Source organism: Zeus faber (genome assembly GCF_960531495.2).
Source record: "Zeus faber genome assembly, chromosome: 4".
Classification (NCBI taxonomy): domain Eukaryota; kingdom Metazoa; phylum Chordata; class Actinopteri; order Zeiformes; family Zeidae; genus Zeus; species Zeus faber.
Genome location: NC_137191.1, coordinates 23,056,575 through 23,073,418, shown reverse-complemented (window position 1 = coordinate 23,073,418; position 16,844 = coordinate 23,056,575). Strand labels below are relative to the sequence as shown.

The 16,844-nt window shown below is 43.4% G+C and overlaps 1 protein-coding gene across 1 annotated transcript in view; it reads right to left on the bottom strand.

Annotated features, from left to right (window-relative positions):
- Nucleotides 1-19: 19 nt before the first annotated feature.
- pds5a (PDS5 cohesin associated factor A) overlaps nt 20-16,844 on the bottom strand; it is a 39,049-nt gene continuing 22,224 nt past the window's right edge. The window contains 24 exon segments of the mRNA XM_079999790.1: nt 20-355; nt 4,063-4,206; nt 4,208-4,341; nt 4,583-4,670; nt 5,030-5,178; nt 5,410-5,472; nt 5,612-5,731; nt 6,188-6,320; nt 6,471-6,585; nt 6,689-6,893; nt 7,031-7,154; nt 7,764-7,900; nt 8,191-8,259; nt 8,616-8,774; nt 8,936-9,059; nt 9,443-9,603; nt 9,932-10,037; nt 10,713-10,828; nt 11,054-11,193; nt 11,792-11,840; nt 11,958-12,039; nt 12,245-12,358; nt 12,531-12,682; nt 14,137-14,282. Coding sequence (XP_079855916.1) covers nt 352-355; nt 4,063-4,206; nt 4,208-4,341; nt 4,583-4,670; nt 5,030-5,178; nt 5,410-5,472; nt 5,612-5,731; nt 6,188-6,320; nt 6,471-6,585; nt 6,689-6,893; nt 7,031-7,154; nt 7,764-7,900; nt 8,191-8,259; nt 8,616-8,774; nt 8,936-9,059; nt 9,443-9,603; nt 9,932-10,037; nt 10,713-10,828; nt 11,054-11,193; nt 11,792-11,840; nt 11,958-12,039; nt 12,245-12,358; nt 12,531-12,682; nt 14,137-14,282 — 2,834 coding nt within the window. The 3' untranslated portion in view covers nt 20-351.

Genomic DNA, 16,844 nt, shown 5'->3' with positions numbered 1-16,844 from the left:
ATTTTTTTTTTTCCCAGGGAATTTAATAAGCAACAATCATATCCAGATTAAAACGTTGTAAAATGTCCAACCTTTTTTCTTTTCTTAAAAACGGCTCCACAAAAGAAGCAAGAAGAGCAACAAACACAAAAAAAAAAAAAACATGTTTTGAGATTAATCTACATACAATGAGTTTCAAATGATGACTAAAAGGTGTTAAAAACCTATATCAGTGGTGTGTGTGTGTGTGTAAGAAAGGTCCGTCATTGTGTCCAGAAGAGCTTTAGAGTCAGAGTAGCAGGAGTGTAGGGTGGCGGGGCATGAGGACAGTCTGACGTATTCTCTACGGCTGTTTCCTGGCCGATCTCCTCTTTACCTAAAAAGAAAAAGGGTTGGGAGTGAGGATGTGCACATAAACATGGCGTTCCAACACATGGCTGGTTATCATAGTGACGTCAATTTCCATCCAAAAATAACAGAACGACTGATCGGACGTTGAATTCTAATCTGTCTCGTGATCTGGCATGAGTTAAGCACAATCAGAGACAACCTGAAAGATTGTTTTAAAGTAAACACTGCTGCTGCACTATCCACTTTAAAAATCCAGTTTTTTTTCTGTGGGTTCAGGAGTGTAACCACTCATGTAATAACGCCACATGATGGAATAACCTGCCAAACATTTAAATAATTTGTCCTTGTGCCTGCATTTTGGGATTAACATCTTGAACACAATATGTAGTTTAGCAACATAATGTCTCGTAATGTAGTGGTTCTTATGTTCCCTGCCGTTTACACATTTTCAGGATAAATGTTATAATTCAATGCGTTTTAAATGTACATATATTTTACATATTTAAGCATTTAACGATTTTTCTTTTTTTCTTTACTTCACTGCTGTGCAACACCTGAGTGAATTAAGTGTTATCATATGCAACGTTATAATACACCGATCAGCCATAACATTAAAACCACCACTAATAAACCCCTCCCCATGCGGCCAAAACAGCTCTGACCCCTGGAGGCATGGACTCCACAAGGCCTCTGAAGGTGTCCTGTGGTATCTGGCACCAAGACGTGAGCAGCAGATCCTTTAAGTCCTGTAAGTTGTGAGGTGGGGCCCCCATGGATCAGGCTTGTTGTTCCAGCACATCCCACAGATGCTCCATTGGATCGGACCCTCACCCCGGCCATCCACATGATGTAGAAGAAAACGTGATTCATCAGACCAGGCCACCTTCTTCCATTGCTCCATGGTCCAGTTATGACGCTCTAGTGCCCATTGTAGGTGCTTTCGGTGGTGAACAGGGGTCAGCATGGACACTCTGACCGTTATGCGGCTACAGAGCCCCATACACAGCAAGCTGTGATGCACTGTGTGTTCTGACACCTTTCTATCAGCTCTTCTGTGGGATCGGACCAGACAGGCTAGACTTGGCTCCCTGCGAGCATCAATGAACCTTGGGCGACATGACCCTGTCGCTGGTTGTCCTTTCTTGGACCACTATTGGTAGGTACTAACCACTGCATACCAGGAACACCCCACAAGACCTGTCGTTTTGGAGATGCTCTGACCCAGTCGTCTAGCCATCACAATTTGGTCCTTGTCAAAGTCGCTCAGATCCTTACGCTTGACCAATTTTCCTGCTTCCAACACATCAACTTCAAAACTGACTGTTCACTTGCTGCCTAATATATCCCCCCCCTTGACGGGTGCGTTTGGAACAAGATCAATGTTATTCACTTCACCTGTCACTGGTTTTAATGTTGTGGCTGATCGGTGTATAATGTTTTGTTACAAGGAGAAACCATATTGTGATGAACATGGAAATGTTGAAGCCCTCCACTTGTCACCCTGGAGTTTATAAACTCACTATCAGTGTCCCTGTCTCTTCTTCACCGCCGTTTTCTCCCTGCCCCCCAGGGTGCACCGCCCTCATCACACATCCGGCGTCTCCCTGGTTGAACATGGAGGACCAGGTTTGCTTGTTGGAGCGGTTGCTCTCTCTATCCTCTCGGCCAAAGCTCACACACACCGGGCTGTACTCCAGCGCCCTCCGAGTGTCGCCCTCACTGCCTGGGAGGAAGGGGTCCCTCTCTACACCTCTCTTCCACCTCTCTCCCTCTCTCACTTTAGCCTCCACCTGCCTCAGGTGTGACCGCCTGCTGAGAGAGTGCAGCTTATCAGGACTGCTTTGGTGTGAAACTTTCGTGGGAAGAAACTTGCACTACATACAACAGTGATTCTCAACCTTTTTCCCATATCAAGGACCCTTGATTTGACAAGCATTACGCCACAGACTTCATTTGATAAGATTTGGATTCATTTTTATTGTTAGATGTGATTTAGTTCAAACTTCCACCCCAGTCTATAATATAGTTAGGGAGATAACAGTGAAATGATGATCAAATCAGTCACTATTGTCCATTCTCTAATGGTTAAATCGTTTTGCTGAGGACCCCCTGGACTCCCCTGGAAGACCCCACGTTGAGAACCACTGGCACAGAACAGAGGTTGGACAAAATAACGGCAACACCACTTGGGAGAGGGGTTTAGCTTTAAAGTGACCAAATCACAATTACAAATGCAGCTACAGGGCGGAGTCATATCATGTTTATTGCCAATGACCGACATGGGTCAGCGACAACAACTGCAGAATTATTCTGTGTGTCAAGGGGAACGGTCTCAGAGATGGTGGAAGCATGTGCCAAGCACGGACAGTTATTTTGTCCACGCCCTGTAATATCAATCATTCCCCTCAGCATTTAACCAACACTTAATATACAACGCGAAACATTGAGTATGATCCTGAAAACTATAACGTTTGTCTGGTGCTGTGGTACGGCTGGTATTACATTCACAAAAGAGAGAGAGAAAAAAAAAAAAAACCTTATCACACACCACAAGCATCACAGGCTGCTAATGACGCTTGTGGCTCTGTCTGAGAGAATCTGTCAGTACGCCGACAGTTAGAGGCCGTGCCGAAGAGGATGTCGGTCCTTTCTAAAGACCTCCAGAAGGCTTACTCTTTTCCTCGTGAAGTAGCCGGCAACCAAGAGCACATTTTTCGTACGCGCGCGGCGGAAGTAATTCCACCGCCGACCGTACGGGTTCGACTGAATGATACATGATGGGAATAATCAGATACGATCACGGGATGGAGATCGGTATCGACACCACTCTATTTTCTCCTTTTTCCTCCCGCTCCCAGAACACACCACCGCTCACCTCACCCCAAGCAGTCCAACCCCGCCCTACGGCAATACATGAGGGGCAAACCTGACAAACTTGCCGCAAGCGAAATAAGAGAGTGGCATAAATCTGTCATATAAATAATGATAACAACTAAGCGCTGAAATAATTGCCTGCCATCCTGACGAAAATGCCTTTGGGTGCGTGCATAAGGACATACAGGTGCACGTGCATGAATGTGCGGTACGTCCCATTTTGAGGGTCCTTAACTTTTGTAATTACGAGATAAGGCTTTCTTTTGTGAATGCAATGCGCTTCCGTACTATGTATATTGTATGGAACTATGTCTAAAGCAGCTCTATGCAGCTTTCGGTATTTGAGATTTGGTGCCCCTACAGTTAATGAGTGCAATTGCATTTTTACGCCACTGTTGTGAAAGTCGGTCCAGCGTCCGAAAATAATTGATTGACATTTGAATCTTAACAGCCACGTTTCAATAACAGTCTACGTTACAAACGCAAATATGATGTACACCTAGGTTACAGCGCCCCTTGCACGGACCTCGCCGCTTCAGCGAGCACTCGGCCCACGGGCGCGGGGGACCTGCACCCTGCGTAGGTACCAGATGTGCTCGGCCTGACAGATCGGCTCACACTCGCGAGTCAGAGGGTGAAACGAACCCTGCGGCGCAATGAAAGTATACGGTTTGTTCGTATCGGTTTGTTTTTTGTTTTTTTCAGTGCACCATCAGAATGATTTTGAAGCTGTTATTTTAAGGTAAAAAAAAAAAAAAGTTAGTGTTGCTTTAAACAGAAAGCTTACTGCCGACCTTCATCCTCACTCTCCATCGGAATCGCCCCCGCCCCTCTTCTCCTCCCGGCCCCGCCCCTCACCTCTGCAGATCGATCTGTCTCTTTGTTCCTTTGTCCTCATCCTTCAGCTGCTGCTTCGATGTCTTGATGCTGACGGACTCCGCCGAGGCGTCGGGTGCGGTGTCGGCCGCCCGCTTCCTCCCCCGGCCCCCCCCCCGTCCCCGCCGCTGCCCCCCCTCCCCCTCCTTCCTTCTCCGCCGCGGGAGCCGATGTGGCCGCCGACTTGGGCGGACGGCCGCGCCGCTTGACGGGAGACGCTTCCGTCGTGGCGTTGGGGGGAGCGTTCTGGCCCGCCTCCGCCTGGAATAAAAATTGTTCTCAGTTTATTTACAGTTTATGCCACTGTCGGTATATTCTTAAAACAGTGTAATAATACATTTCTAACTTTGAAGAGCTAACTGTTGACATAGAACATAAAAAAATGTGTTTATAATTCCTGATATTTGGATGGAAACATGATTGCGGAATCCAGCAATTTTACAAAATTAGCTCCACTTAGTGCAATCAGGCTATTATGTCATATGTGACGGTTCTAATTTACCTTTTTCCCGCTCTCGTTCTTGATGACAGGGTTCTCGTTGTTTTCCCGAGCGCCGCTCTCTGACGACTCTGTTACTGCGTTACTGTTACTAGGGGGGAAATAAAAAGCATTAAACACGACAAAAATAATTCACTGTGTGTGCGCATACAATATGGCTGGGCTATAAATAGATGTTATAGTTTGTCTTTTGGTGGTGGTATCATGAAATTACAAAACAAAGTGATATTTTAAGAGTATAAAGTAAAGACACAAACGAGAATTTCTCAGTCTGATATTGTACCATTTATAACCATATTGTTGTATAAAATTAACTGCAATTCAATTTTTTGACATGGGATTTTGAATGCATAAGTAGATATTGTGACGTTAATTCCACATGATTATTTTGTATATTCTTCCATTATAATCCAGCCGCGTGTGTGTGTGTGTGTGTGCGCGCGGGCGTACCTGTTCTTGTTGAGCGTCTGTGAACTCAGCTGTGAGTTGGTGCTGGCGTTGCTCGCCGTGTCCGAGCCGGTGTTGGTCTTGGTGAAGATCCTCCGCCCAGGCACCGTCAGGGGCTTGTTCACGGCTCCGAGCACCGGTGTGGACTTGGGCTGCGGTGGAGAACACTCACACTCATGAGCTGGCTGACGTGAGGGACGTTTCGGTGTTCCTCAAACTATCATTGATGGTTCAGTGAGCACTCAGTGAGACAACAGTTGCATCTGTTTTTTTTTTTTTTTTTACATAATTCGTGTAATAAAGAGGCCCAACAACACAACATCATGAATCAGTTGGATCAGTCTACTGAAGAGCCTGTTTCAAGCAGGTGTTTGAATGATTACCTTGCCAGTAAGCAGCATTTGCCTGTTCTCTGCAGAGAGATAGTCTTTGTCATTTTTGAACTCCTGTTGAGGAAAATTAAAATAAGAAAACAGTTTATCTCTGGGGGGAGATCAGGAAATTAGGCCGAAGCAGCCTGTCAAACTGGCTAACACAATACACTAAAGTTCAGTACGTTTGTGTGTGTGTGTTTGTCTTTTTTACCTTGTCCTGGATGAGAAAGAACTTGGTAGGTAGGACGGGGTCTTTGGGAGATTCCAGGTGACACGCTGTGCTCTTGTTGGCAATGACGAAGAGAGCCACATCGCACACAATGTACAGCTTCTGTAAACACAGCACAACACCAGGCAACATATTAAGAAGGAAAAGGTGAGTGGAAAAGAAGATGACCAGGCCAAAGTGTATCGGACCAATTTTAAACGATCACTGCCTCGAAACCAAAACAAAACTCTTTCAGTCTTTCTTTATGATTTTTTCTTTAGAGACTCAATCTACTAAATACCTATAGGTTACATCATTGTATTTAGTTTATATCAGTTAGTAGTTGGTCAGTTAGTAATCGGTCAGTTCGTAGTTTATATTCTGCTACAATACCTCAACCAAGTTTGCAAATTCTTTGCAAATATCGCATTAGCCAGTGACTTATTTGGATGTGCCTCAATCTCGAGACTGCTTTGGCGTTCAAATTTTAAAAAGGGAGTACTAGGTAATCCAGGTAGCGTCTTTTTAAACTCTTATTACTTAGTCCTCCTCTGTGTGTGTGTGTGTGTGTGTGTTTACCTCATTGGTCTTTATGTCCTCAGGACACTGCGCGTCCTTGGTCTGTTTGATGTTCTCCACCATCTTCCTCAGGAAGGCGTGACTGTTGTTTTCGTTCTTGGTCATCAGCACCTCAAGCATAAACCACAGGCATCTACGTGCACACAAACATAAAATACAAATGTTCATTTAACGTCCGGACATTCAAAACAATAACAAAAACCAAAAAAGAAAATCGAATCAAATAAAAAGATTCTCCAGGCTGCAGGAAGCCCACTTGAACCCATGTTGACAACACCCTCACTCTTTGATGTCTTTGAGCTGTTCGTACTCCTGTGGCTTTGTGAAGTCCGGGTCATGGGCCAGGAGGTGGATCATGTAGGGAACCACGTACTCAGGGAGGAGGGACACCAGCTTTTCTGGACGGAGGAAAAAGAATAAACAGAACAGGAACAAATATGATAGAAAGAACACAACAAGTGCTTGTGTTTTATTGCTAGAAATGTTTTAATCTGAACCAACCATGAGCGAGGGGGTTTTGCTTAATGTATTCCCTGCGGACGGTGATGTTTTTGAGGAGACACTGGCGGGCGTGGGCACGCCGCTCCTTGACGGGGTCTTTGGCGCAGAGGGCGAAGACGGCGAGGTACTCCAGCGGAAGCATGAGTTTTACGAGTGCCAAGTGCAACTTCTGGGCAAAGATCTGACGGACCTGGTAGCACTCGTCCTGTGGGGAGGGGGAAGAAGGGGTTCCACCATTTTCTGGAGAAATGTCCAGGCAGCAACATTCACTAAAAAAAAAAGAGCGTTCTTACCACTGCTTTGAAAAGGGTAAGGGACGGGCAGATACATAAACATACTAACGTTGATAACAAGGCCACAGAGCTGGAACTGCTCCGGCGTGATGATGTCATGGTAACAGAGCTCCTGTGCCAGCTTCATGATGGCGCCGCCGGCCGCCAGACGCAGTCTAGACATGTCTGATTTACTGTGAGAGCGAGACATTTCATATTCCAGTCAGAAAAGATTATGCATAAATGTCCAGCTGGCACTGTAATCACTCCTGGTTAAAAAGGCATCCAATGCAGTGAGGTAAAAGCAAAGCTGGCCAAAGCAATTGCTGCAAAGGACAAGCGACGAGAGCAAATTTGTGAAAGAGGCATTACACCATAACATGCACAGTAGTTTAAGGATTTATATTTATACCAGCTACACATATTGAATTGTCTGTCAGCTGATTGAGGCAAGAATCTAGGGCTGGGCAATATCTCTAAACAATCACGATTGTCTGGGATTTTCTTTGTCAGAAATTTGTGATATGGTCAAATGTGGTCTTTACGGCCGTGTTACAGTCAAGTAGTGCAGTTTCCTGAACTTCAGACTGTTCTAATAAATGCCTCTACCTGCTACCTGCCTCAAATGAGATCGATAGTGGTACTCTTCAAAACATATTGTCCTATTTGACTAAATCAATATCGCCCAGCCCCACAACAAACCCTTCTCATGCTTTCCATACATATTTCACATGGGCCTCCATCCTCTCGCCTCAGTGGGAGACACAGCTCATGCAAAATGGTTCTTAGATGCGTCCGCTAACCTGATCTTCTTCTGCTCAGTCAGGTCACCCTCACTGACCAACATGGCCGAGAGGAGGCGCAAGGTGGAGTTCGCTGACTTGGACTGGTTGTTCTTCATTCCCATTAACCAGCGCACCAGCAGCTTGATGGCCTGAACCTGGGAGCAGATTGAGATAGATATACATATAAAAAACAAGTACGTTGCTATTTGAGGTTTAGGATACTGTGTGTGCTTTTTGCATGCATTGGCAAATCCCTCTGACAAACACTTAAATCGTTTTAAGGTTTTCAATCAAGACAACACATCAAGCAAGATCATACAAGAACGCAAACTGGGAGAAGCCAAGTGCCAAACTAACATGAGGTAGAAGGAAAAACAAAAAAAACTTGAACAGTTGTTGGTGTTAGCATAGGGGTGAAATGGAGAAAAAATGAAGAGCCGTCTACCTTCGCGAGGACCTCGGGTGAGACTTCATCATCTGCCGACCACAGCTTCCCATTCTTGTTTCCTGTTGACTGGAGACAGAGGATCACTATCATTATACATAACTTTTTAGATATTACATTATATTTAGCAGACGCTTTTATCCAAAGCGACTTACAATTATTCAAACACCGACGGACGCAGCCATCAGGAGCAATTAGGGGTTAAGGGTCTTGCTCAAGGACACTACAGCATGCTAGCAGGAGGAGCCTGGGATCAAACCAGCAACCTTTAGATTACTAGACTACCAGCTCTACCTCCTGAGCTGGTTGCTGAACCCAGTAATATCCATTCTGTTGCGTTCACCCCATCGCTAAAAATTGTATTTGCTGATAAAAGTTCAGAATAGGTATGTGCAAGATTATATATGTGCCTATTGTTTTCTCACCCTGTCGTTCATGAGCAAATCTTTCACAATGAAGTTGGCCACGATGGACTTCATTGGCGAGGCAAACTGATCAGGGGCCAGCATGGATATGTGGCCCAGGGACACGAGGGGCGTGATGAGCTGCTCGGGGACGTCGGCATTCAGACTTCGAGACAGGGGCTGCAGGAGGAAGAGACGAACAAAAAGGCGGGTTTAAGAAGGACGTTTCGATCAGACAAATAATTCAATGTTAAAATGAAGCCTATGAAGGCAATGGCGTCTGGCTGTAGAACCACACATCCATGTGTGCCAGTGTAGGGGCGTATCCTGTGATACCCTACCTCAAAGATCTGAGCCAGCTGCACTTCCTTGTTGTTGAAGATGGCGTGGATGCAGTGCACAGCCTGCTTGGCTTGATGCGGCGTCCCACGCTTGGCTTTCTGATGCAGGATGGGAATCAGAGTGCTGGTGGATGCATGGAGGGGGAAGAGGTTAGAAAATAATTTTCCAGAAAAGAAAATGTGATTTTGATTGGATTCCAGTTGTCTCTAAAATAAAGTTTTTAATCAGCATTGCACAGCGCACCAAAATAGAATCAGTACTGAGGGATGAAGCTCTGACATTGGTGCGTTCTTGGGGAAGGGGCAATAAGTTAAAGAAATATGTTGATTTGGTCATTTAATGCCGAAAAATCACTGCAAATATGGCAGGAATTGGTCGATTTTGCTTTAAGGATTGTGATTTGTTGAATTACCATTTCCTGGAGGGACTGAGAACCAGTTATTTATCCATAATATGGGTTGGACGTTTCAACTCCAATATGCCCATGTTATCGCTCATTCCCTTACGATCTGATCTGCTGCAGCTCTGTCTCGATCTTCTGTCCCGTGTTCCTGAAGATCTGGATGGCGGCCTCAGCCACCTTGTCATCCTCCATTTTCAAACACTGGAGAAGGGACTCGTAGGTCTCCGCCGAGTGGAACGCAGTGGGGTGTGTGAACGACAGAACCTGAGAGAAGAGAAGGCGTGGAGGTGATTCACTGATGTCCTTTTTCGACCTTTTGCGTCATGTTGCCAAGCAAGCCCATTCATTGCGTATTGCATGTGAACTGCTACTCTGCAATGCATGCTGGGGTTGCCTGGAACACGGCCAAGGCGAGCAATGGGCTCTAGAGTCAACAATCAATAACCCAACAATCCACAACATGCAAGAGATTCTTGTACTGCTGATTGGAAGCAAAGTCTACTAGATGGCTTGCATGATGCTAGATGGCGAATAACATTTGGTCAAACACAAGTGTGGCTTTAGCTCATTATTCTTCCTGTCTCCTCTTTACCTTAAGTAGTTCCAGGCCTGCACGGATGGCTGTATCTGGGGTAACTCCCTCCTCGTCATCATCAGCGGTACCCTCAATGGACTTATTAAGCAGCTTCACCAGAGCGCTGAAAAAAAACGAAACAAAAAAAAAAAAAAAAATAAAATAAATAAAACAGAACGTGTCTATATTAAGCTATTCTGATTCCACTGGTAGTCAGGAAGGGAATACTGTATTATTTGAAGACTTGGATAACAAATTAAAAATGCATTATGGTCTACCACAAGTTCGTTTAAATTATGTAAACGCAAGCTGAGAATCAGAAAATGGTTTTAATTCTTTCATGTTTTTTTCCATTGAGCAGCAAGGGTTAAACATTGGACTAGTTCTGGGGCTGCAGTTACACCCTGCAGCCAGTAGGCGTCTCACTGAATAGGAAGAACCTGCTGCTTATAATGTGTTACACAACAACCGAGGGACACAAGGGAAGTGCATACAGCTTTACATCAATATGCATTGGTGGTGTATCATTCTGTGACGGTCTGTTTCTGTGTACTGTGTGAACAAAGGCTCTCTATGATCTCGTTTTTTTTCCTTTTAATTAAGTTTTAGCTAATCTGATAAAAGCCAATAACACTGAACCACAGATCAATCAACACATAATAGTATTAGTAACTAGAATTTGAAGCTGGTCTGAAATTCCATCATTATAATTTCCCTATCTTGAATTTCTCCTTCAGGGGATCAATAAAGTGCTATCTTATATCGTATATGCGTTTGATATTTCAGGTGTGCTACTGACCTGATGGCCTCAGAGTCGATGTGGACAGGGGCGATACGCTCCAGTAGGAACTTGACCATTTCCAGGAAGGGGTTGGTGGGCTGCTTAGGGAATGTCAGCTTACGGGTGATCTCCCTCTAGACACAAACACGCACAAATACACAATTTTAGTTTGGATAATGTGAGAACTTTCCTCTTTGCACATTAATTACCTCTTGAACTTAATTCTCTGCCAAAGCAGAGAATTTTAAAAGAGGAAAACCGTGGCCCTGTTAATGATTTGAAGATTTACATCCATGGTCACACATACACACTTTATAGGTGTGTGTGTGCGTGAGTTGGAGATATCAGTTTCCTCTCACCACACAGAGCTCGGCCTGTTTGCAGGAGCAGGTCGGGCTGATGAGCATCTCAAGCTGGACTCTGAGCTTCTCGTCTTCCCCGAGAACCTGGTTGAACTTCTTCATGAAGTCCTGGGCCTTGCCTGCGTCCGGCAGGTTCTCTGAAAACACACTTTGGGTTACAGGGCTCGACAGCAACCGTTGCCCAGTTGCCCTCGGCAACCAGATTGAGTCAATTGGCAATCATTGTGTGGCCTCTGGTTGCCCCCTTTGGCAACCGCTTTTTAACATAAAAAATAGGGCTAACAAACCGCAAAATGTGCACCGCAAAATAGATAAATGTTGCATTCATGATATTTGCTGTAACAGTTGGAACTAGAACGCTGCACGTGGGTCGGTGCATTTATTCACGTGCGCAGCGGTGCACACAGGCACCGGTGGATGGCAGTAGAGCAAGGTTATTTTAGTCAGGGATGCAAACCACTCGCTTTTCGTGAATGTTGAGGTTTTTCCACATCAATTTGTGTGAACCGTCCAAACCAAGCGGCAACTCATTTATGCATTTTCTACTTTTATTTTTTATCCTTACGAGAGAACGGCGCTATCCGCGATTGATTAACTAGTGAACTCGTTCTATGACATTACGTCAGACAGGGACAATAGTGTTGAGACTTGTGTTAGCAAGTTACGCAAAACATGCTGGAGAGTGGGCAAGATAACAGCACATAAATTAAAAGGGATGTGTGTTTGCAAACTCACTGGCGATAGTCATCAGTTTCCCAAACATGGCTGTATTGTTGGCCTCAGACTGGAAGACAGAGAAGATGGTCAACAATGATATATGGCCATCCAAGGAAAATTAGATAAACGTGGGTGGGTGTGTGTGTGTGTGTGTGTGTGTGTGTGTGTGTGTGTGTAAAATCACCACTGGCAACTTGTGGAGGTCGAGGAGCTCCCTGACCAGGCCTCTCAGCATGTTCTGACACTTCCACATCTCATTCAGCGCTCTGGAAGAGAGGAAGCGAAAGAGAGAAGGAGAGATTAATTAGTGTATTTCGTATGTACCACTTTCAGAGATGTGGATGGGAGCTGCATCATTACATGTAGTGAGTAATGATATAAAACACTTCTGTTTTATCTCATGTCAAGTGCGTAGTTGTGGTCAATGCACAGGATTTGTAAGGTGTTTCCATGTGAGAATGGAGTACTAACTTGACAGCGTTTGTGTCCAGACAGGCGTACAGGTAGTAGAGACACTTCATTTTTTCCTCTGTGTCGAGGTTGTGCGGGACCATGTACTGGGCAAAGATCTTCTCCACTAATAATCTATGGAAAAGAGTGAAGGGGATAGGAAAGTTACCATAAAATATTAATGAGATTTAGAAGCCAAGCATTTTTTATTTTTTTTTTCATTATTAAGCTCTCGGCGATTAAACTCTTTTCACTTCCAATCAAAGCTTCAGTTTCTGGTGCGTGCCTAAATAAATCATGTTCTTACTTGTCATCAATGCTGTTCTGGTAGTAGATGTGTAGCAGTTTGTCTTTGATCCAGCTGATCTTCTGGGCCGACTCTTTCCCCGCCTCGTGGTGCAGACAGTACTTCTTGTAGAGCTGAGCCAAGCCGATCATGGCCTCCTTACGAACGCGCCACTGCAGGGGTAGAGATTGAAGAGAGATGTTATTATACTGAAATGACCCATGAAGCATCATTTCTAAAAAGCATCCTTAATGTCTCAATAGTAGGCCTGTCACGATAACTACATTTGCTGCATGGAATAATTGCGATAAACGATATTGTAATTTTAAGAAAATTCTTTGCCACTGATAATGATAACAGCATAATGAAAGTACACCCTTTCAAATGGCAACGTAGCATAGTAACGTCTAATTCTCAAGAACTTTCATTGTAATTCTGAAAAAAATAAAAAAATCAATAAAACGGATAAAATGGACTACCGGCATTGTTGACAATAATTACACTTTAGCTCTACTGTGGGCAAACCACGCAATTGCATTTCTAAAAATACAAAAAAGAAAAAAAGAAAAATAAATGATATATGATCAATGCGATGAGGCATTGTGCCTTTTGGAAATGATCACATTGTGTGTGTGTGTGTGTGTGTGTGTGTGTGTGTGTGTGTGTAGGAGCTGCCTGAGCTCTGCCCACAGTGAAACGCCAACACAGTTTTGTTCATTCGGCTCAGTTACATTCATTTGTAAAATGGTTTACACAAGTAATACAGTATTTATTAGTGGATTTATGTCTCAGATTTTTTAAAACTCAATACAGATTTGTGAAGTGATCTTTTTCCATTTTTATTTGTATTCATGGCATTATATGTATTTGTGAATTGTGACAAGTCCTTCCATAACATGTTTTTATAACTTTGAAACGCACAACATTTCAGCTACATTACGTCATTTAGCCAGCACTTTTGTTCAAAGCCATTTCCAAACATATTTTTCCACAAGTTTAAATATAAGTACTTATGGATATAAAAAAACAGATTGATGTTATGAGCAGCAGAAAGCAGCAAGTCATTTTGATCGCAAATTCCCACGTGACTTGAATGCAGCATCTGTAGGAGTAGCAGTGGCAGAGAGTCCAGTGTGGATTCTAGTGTAGATAAAACTCAGCCAGGGACTACGGTCGTGGTCGTGAAAACTCCATAAGATAAAGGAGAAGATCGCGATTTCGGAGGACTCTGCTGTTGCTGAGGTCATTGTTTAGGTTTTGCCACGTTGATACTTTGGAGTAGCAGTGTTGCTCCTGGACACTGTGGAAAGAACGCTTAAGCGCTGCGCCCAAGTCTCATGATGGTAGTGAAAACCCTGCTGTTTATTCTGGCATCATGTTGGCTAAAATGTTGGTTGACATTAAGTAAACAAACAAGCATGTAAACGCAACAGGAGATGATCGAGGGTCACGTTCATATGTCGTACGGTAAGTCCATTAAGTAATTATCACGACAGGCCTACTCAGTAGTCAACAATAAAGACAATTACATTTAACATGGGATGGTAAAGTAGACACACAACCAAGATTTCACATACAGTACATATGTCAGACTGATGCGAGGTGTGTGGTGTTTTTGCTGTCTCACCCTCTTGTCCAAGGTCCTCTCCCGTACAAAGCCCAGCAGTTGGTCATTTACTAAGTTGAGGTCTTTCTTTCCAGCGTTAATGATTGTGACGATGACATCGTGGCGGATGGCTTCCTCCGGGTCGTGAGACCGCACCTTCAGGTACTCTGGTTGGAGAACGAAGGGGCAAGACAGAAGGACAGTTAAATGTAGTAAGAGTTTAAGCTACAGAGGACTGGGTGGAAGAGGAGGAACAAAAGGCTAATGAGCTCTTTATGGAATTTTTGAATAATTAGTCATCTTGACACTTGCAACAGCAGAAAATATAACCATGATGGAATGTCAATTCATTGCTGCTTATCCCTTATTTATTAAACCATTATCATATTAGCAAATATTATTTTTAATATGTATTTTTTTCTATAGAATAATGTGATTAACATTCATTTTTTGTACATACATACATTGAATTAAGAGCTGTAGGTGTCTGTATAGCATACCGGGGGCGAGCAAATTAAGTTTCACAAAGCAAACTATTTTCAGTCAATCATAGTAAGCTAGTCAGCTTACTTTCTTACATCGTAGGCAAGCTACTAAGGCTAACTATATATATATACATTTTTATCATTAGGAAATACCACTTGAAATGCATAATTTTGTGAAGTAACCAAACATGTTTATCACTTAGAGATGCAGCGATTGCAATTTCTTTGGCTGATTGAGATTTAAAATCTTTTCAAGTCTGACCTGCCGATTCAGATTTTCGTTCAACTGTATGTTTCTAATAAAACATTAAAAATAAAACACTATTAAATATATTTTACACTGTCGTCCGATCATTTTGAGTGCATATCTGTGTATGTGTGTGAAATTTTTTTTATCATTTGGTCTCATTGTTATATCTGCTGTAAGTCAACGACAAATACATCACAGGATCTGATCACGCGATTGGACAGCTGCACATACGGACTAATGCGGCAATTTTCAGTAACCAGGATAGTGAGATTGCTGATTTGGACACCGTGTGTTTATTATTGTTCATTATTCACTATAGAACAATAACAGAACATGTCACACTGTCTCTGAGTTCCAATAAAATAGAATATGGGACTGTCACCAAGTTTCAGTATAATTCAACCTCTAAATCTCACTGAGTTTTAGAAGACACAACATATAACATGAATATGTCCAGTTCAAACTTCAAATTAAAGTCTCACTTTTAAGGGCAAATATACATTTCTACTATATTTATATGGTACCAATCATTCCAAAAAAGTAATAATCATAAATGGCAGACTCTTCTCACTCTCGTTCAGTGAAAGTCCTCCTTCACTCACGGTGCGTTAAACCAACTGAATCAAATAAAATGACTGGTTTTACTGAGTGAGTCACAAAAAAAAGAGGTGAACCTTTCATCACGAGCGGAGCCCTTGCACTAGGAACAGCCAGAGCAGACACTCCGCTGGAGTGACAATTTGGAACATTGTCAGGCGCTAAGATGAATAATTAATCTAATCGTCTTCGTTTATCTTGAAGTACCTCCAAACAGCTGGTATGTTCTTTCTTCCGCTCTTTTTGGAGCGTCAACTACGTTACTGTACATTACGTTGGTATCTGGTTTGAGTATTGGACCGTTTTTACGATTAAAAGTTCACGAGCACAGTATCAGGAGTGTAAATTTGACAGGCACAGAAACTGATAAATCGGACAGTGATCGGACGGTCATGGCTAAGCTCATGTTTTATATGTTAACATCAAAGTATGGTCACATTTTTGTGCTCAATTATTACTCCTACACTTCCCATTTTAAGGGATTTTAAGGGGTGAAGGGATAACGGACAAACAACAATGCCGTGCAAGAACTCCCTGGGCATTGATGTCCCGACTGGAGATAGTCACCTTAACAGTTCCATGTCCTGGGTTGCACCACATAATGTTAATGAAGCGTACGAACGCAAAGGAGTGGGCTTGCCGCCAGAGTCACCTGGGCTGCAGAGCTGGTGCTAAGCTAAGGCAAAACTAATGGCAACGCGGTGGAGGTACAAGCCCTATATTCCGTCGGTCGTGTTGGGGAACGTGAACTTTGGGGCCAACAAGAACGACGAGCCGGCCGCTCTGGTGAGGAACTAGAAGATCTACAGGGAGTGTAGTTTACTGTTTCACAGAAATGTGGCTAACCGGCAACACTCCGGTATGGGGTAAACATTCCGTGCCCCATTGTTCGGAGTGAGAGCAGCTGTTCCCTTGAATAAACAAGGTTTCCGCCACCGTCTTGCAGAAAAGAAAAACACATATCCATAGAATAAAAACAGATCTACACAATGTGTGCAGTAGAAAGAGTTAAAACAAAATTGAAAAAAGGGTAAAAATAAAACACTACGCAGAGAGAATTACTGGACTTGAGTTTGCCATGTTATGATTTGAGCATATTTTCTATGCTAAATGCAGTTCTTTTGAGGTTTTCTGGACAATAATTGTCATTGTTTTGGGTTGTTAGTTGATTTCCAATAAACAGATATTTGCATAAAGAAAGAACATTTGTCCACTTCCATGTTGACAAGAGGCAGCAAGTGAACAGTCAGTTCTTGAAGTTGATGTGTTTTGCTCATTTTTTCTAAAGCAGGAAAAATGGGCAAGCGTAAGGATCTGAGTGACTCTGACAAGGGCCAAATTGTGATGGCTAGACGACTGGGTCAGAGCTTCTCCAAAACGCAGGTCTTGTGGGGTGT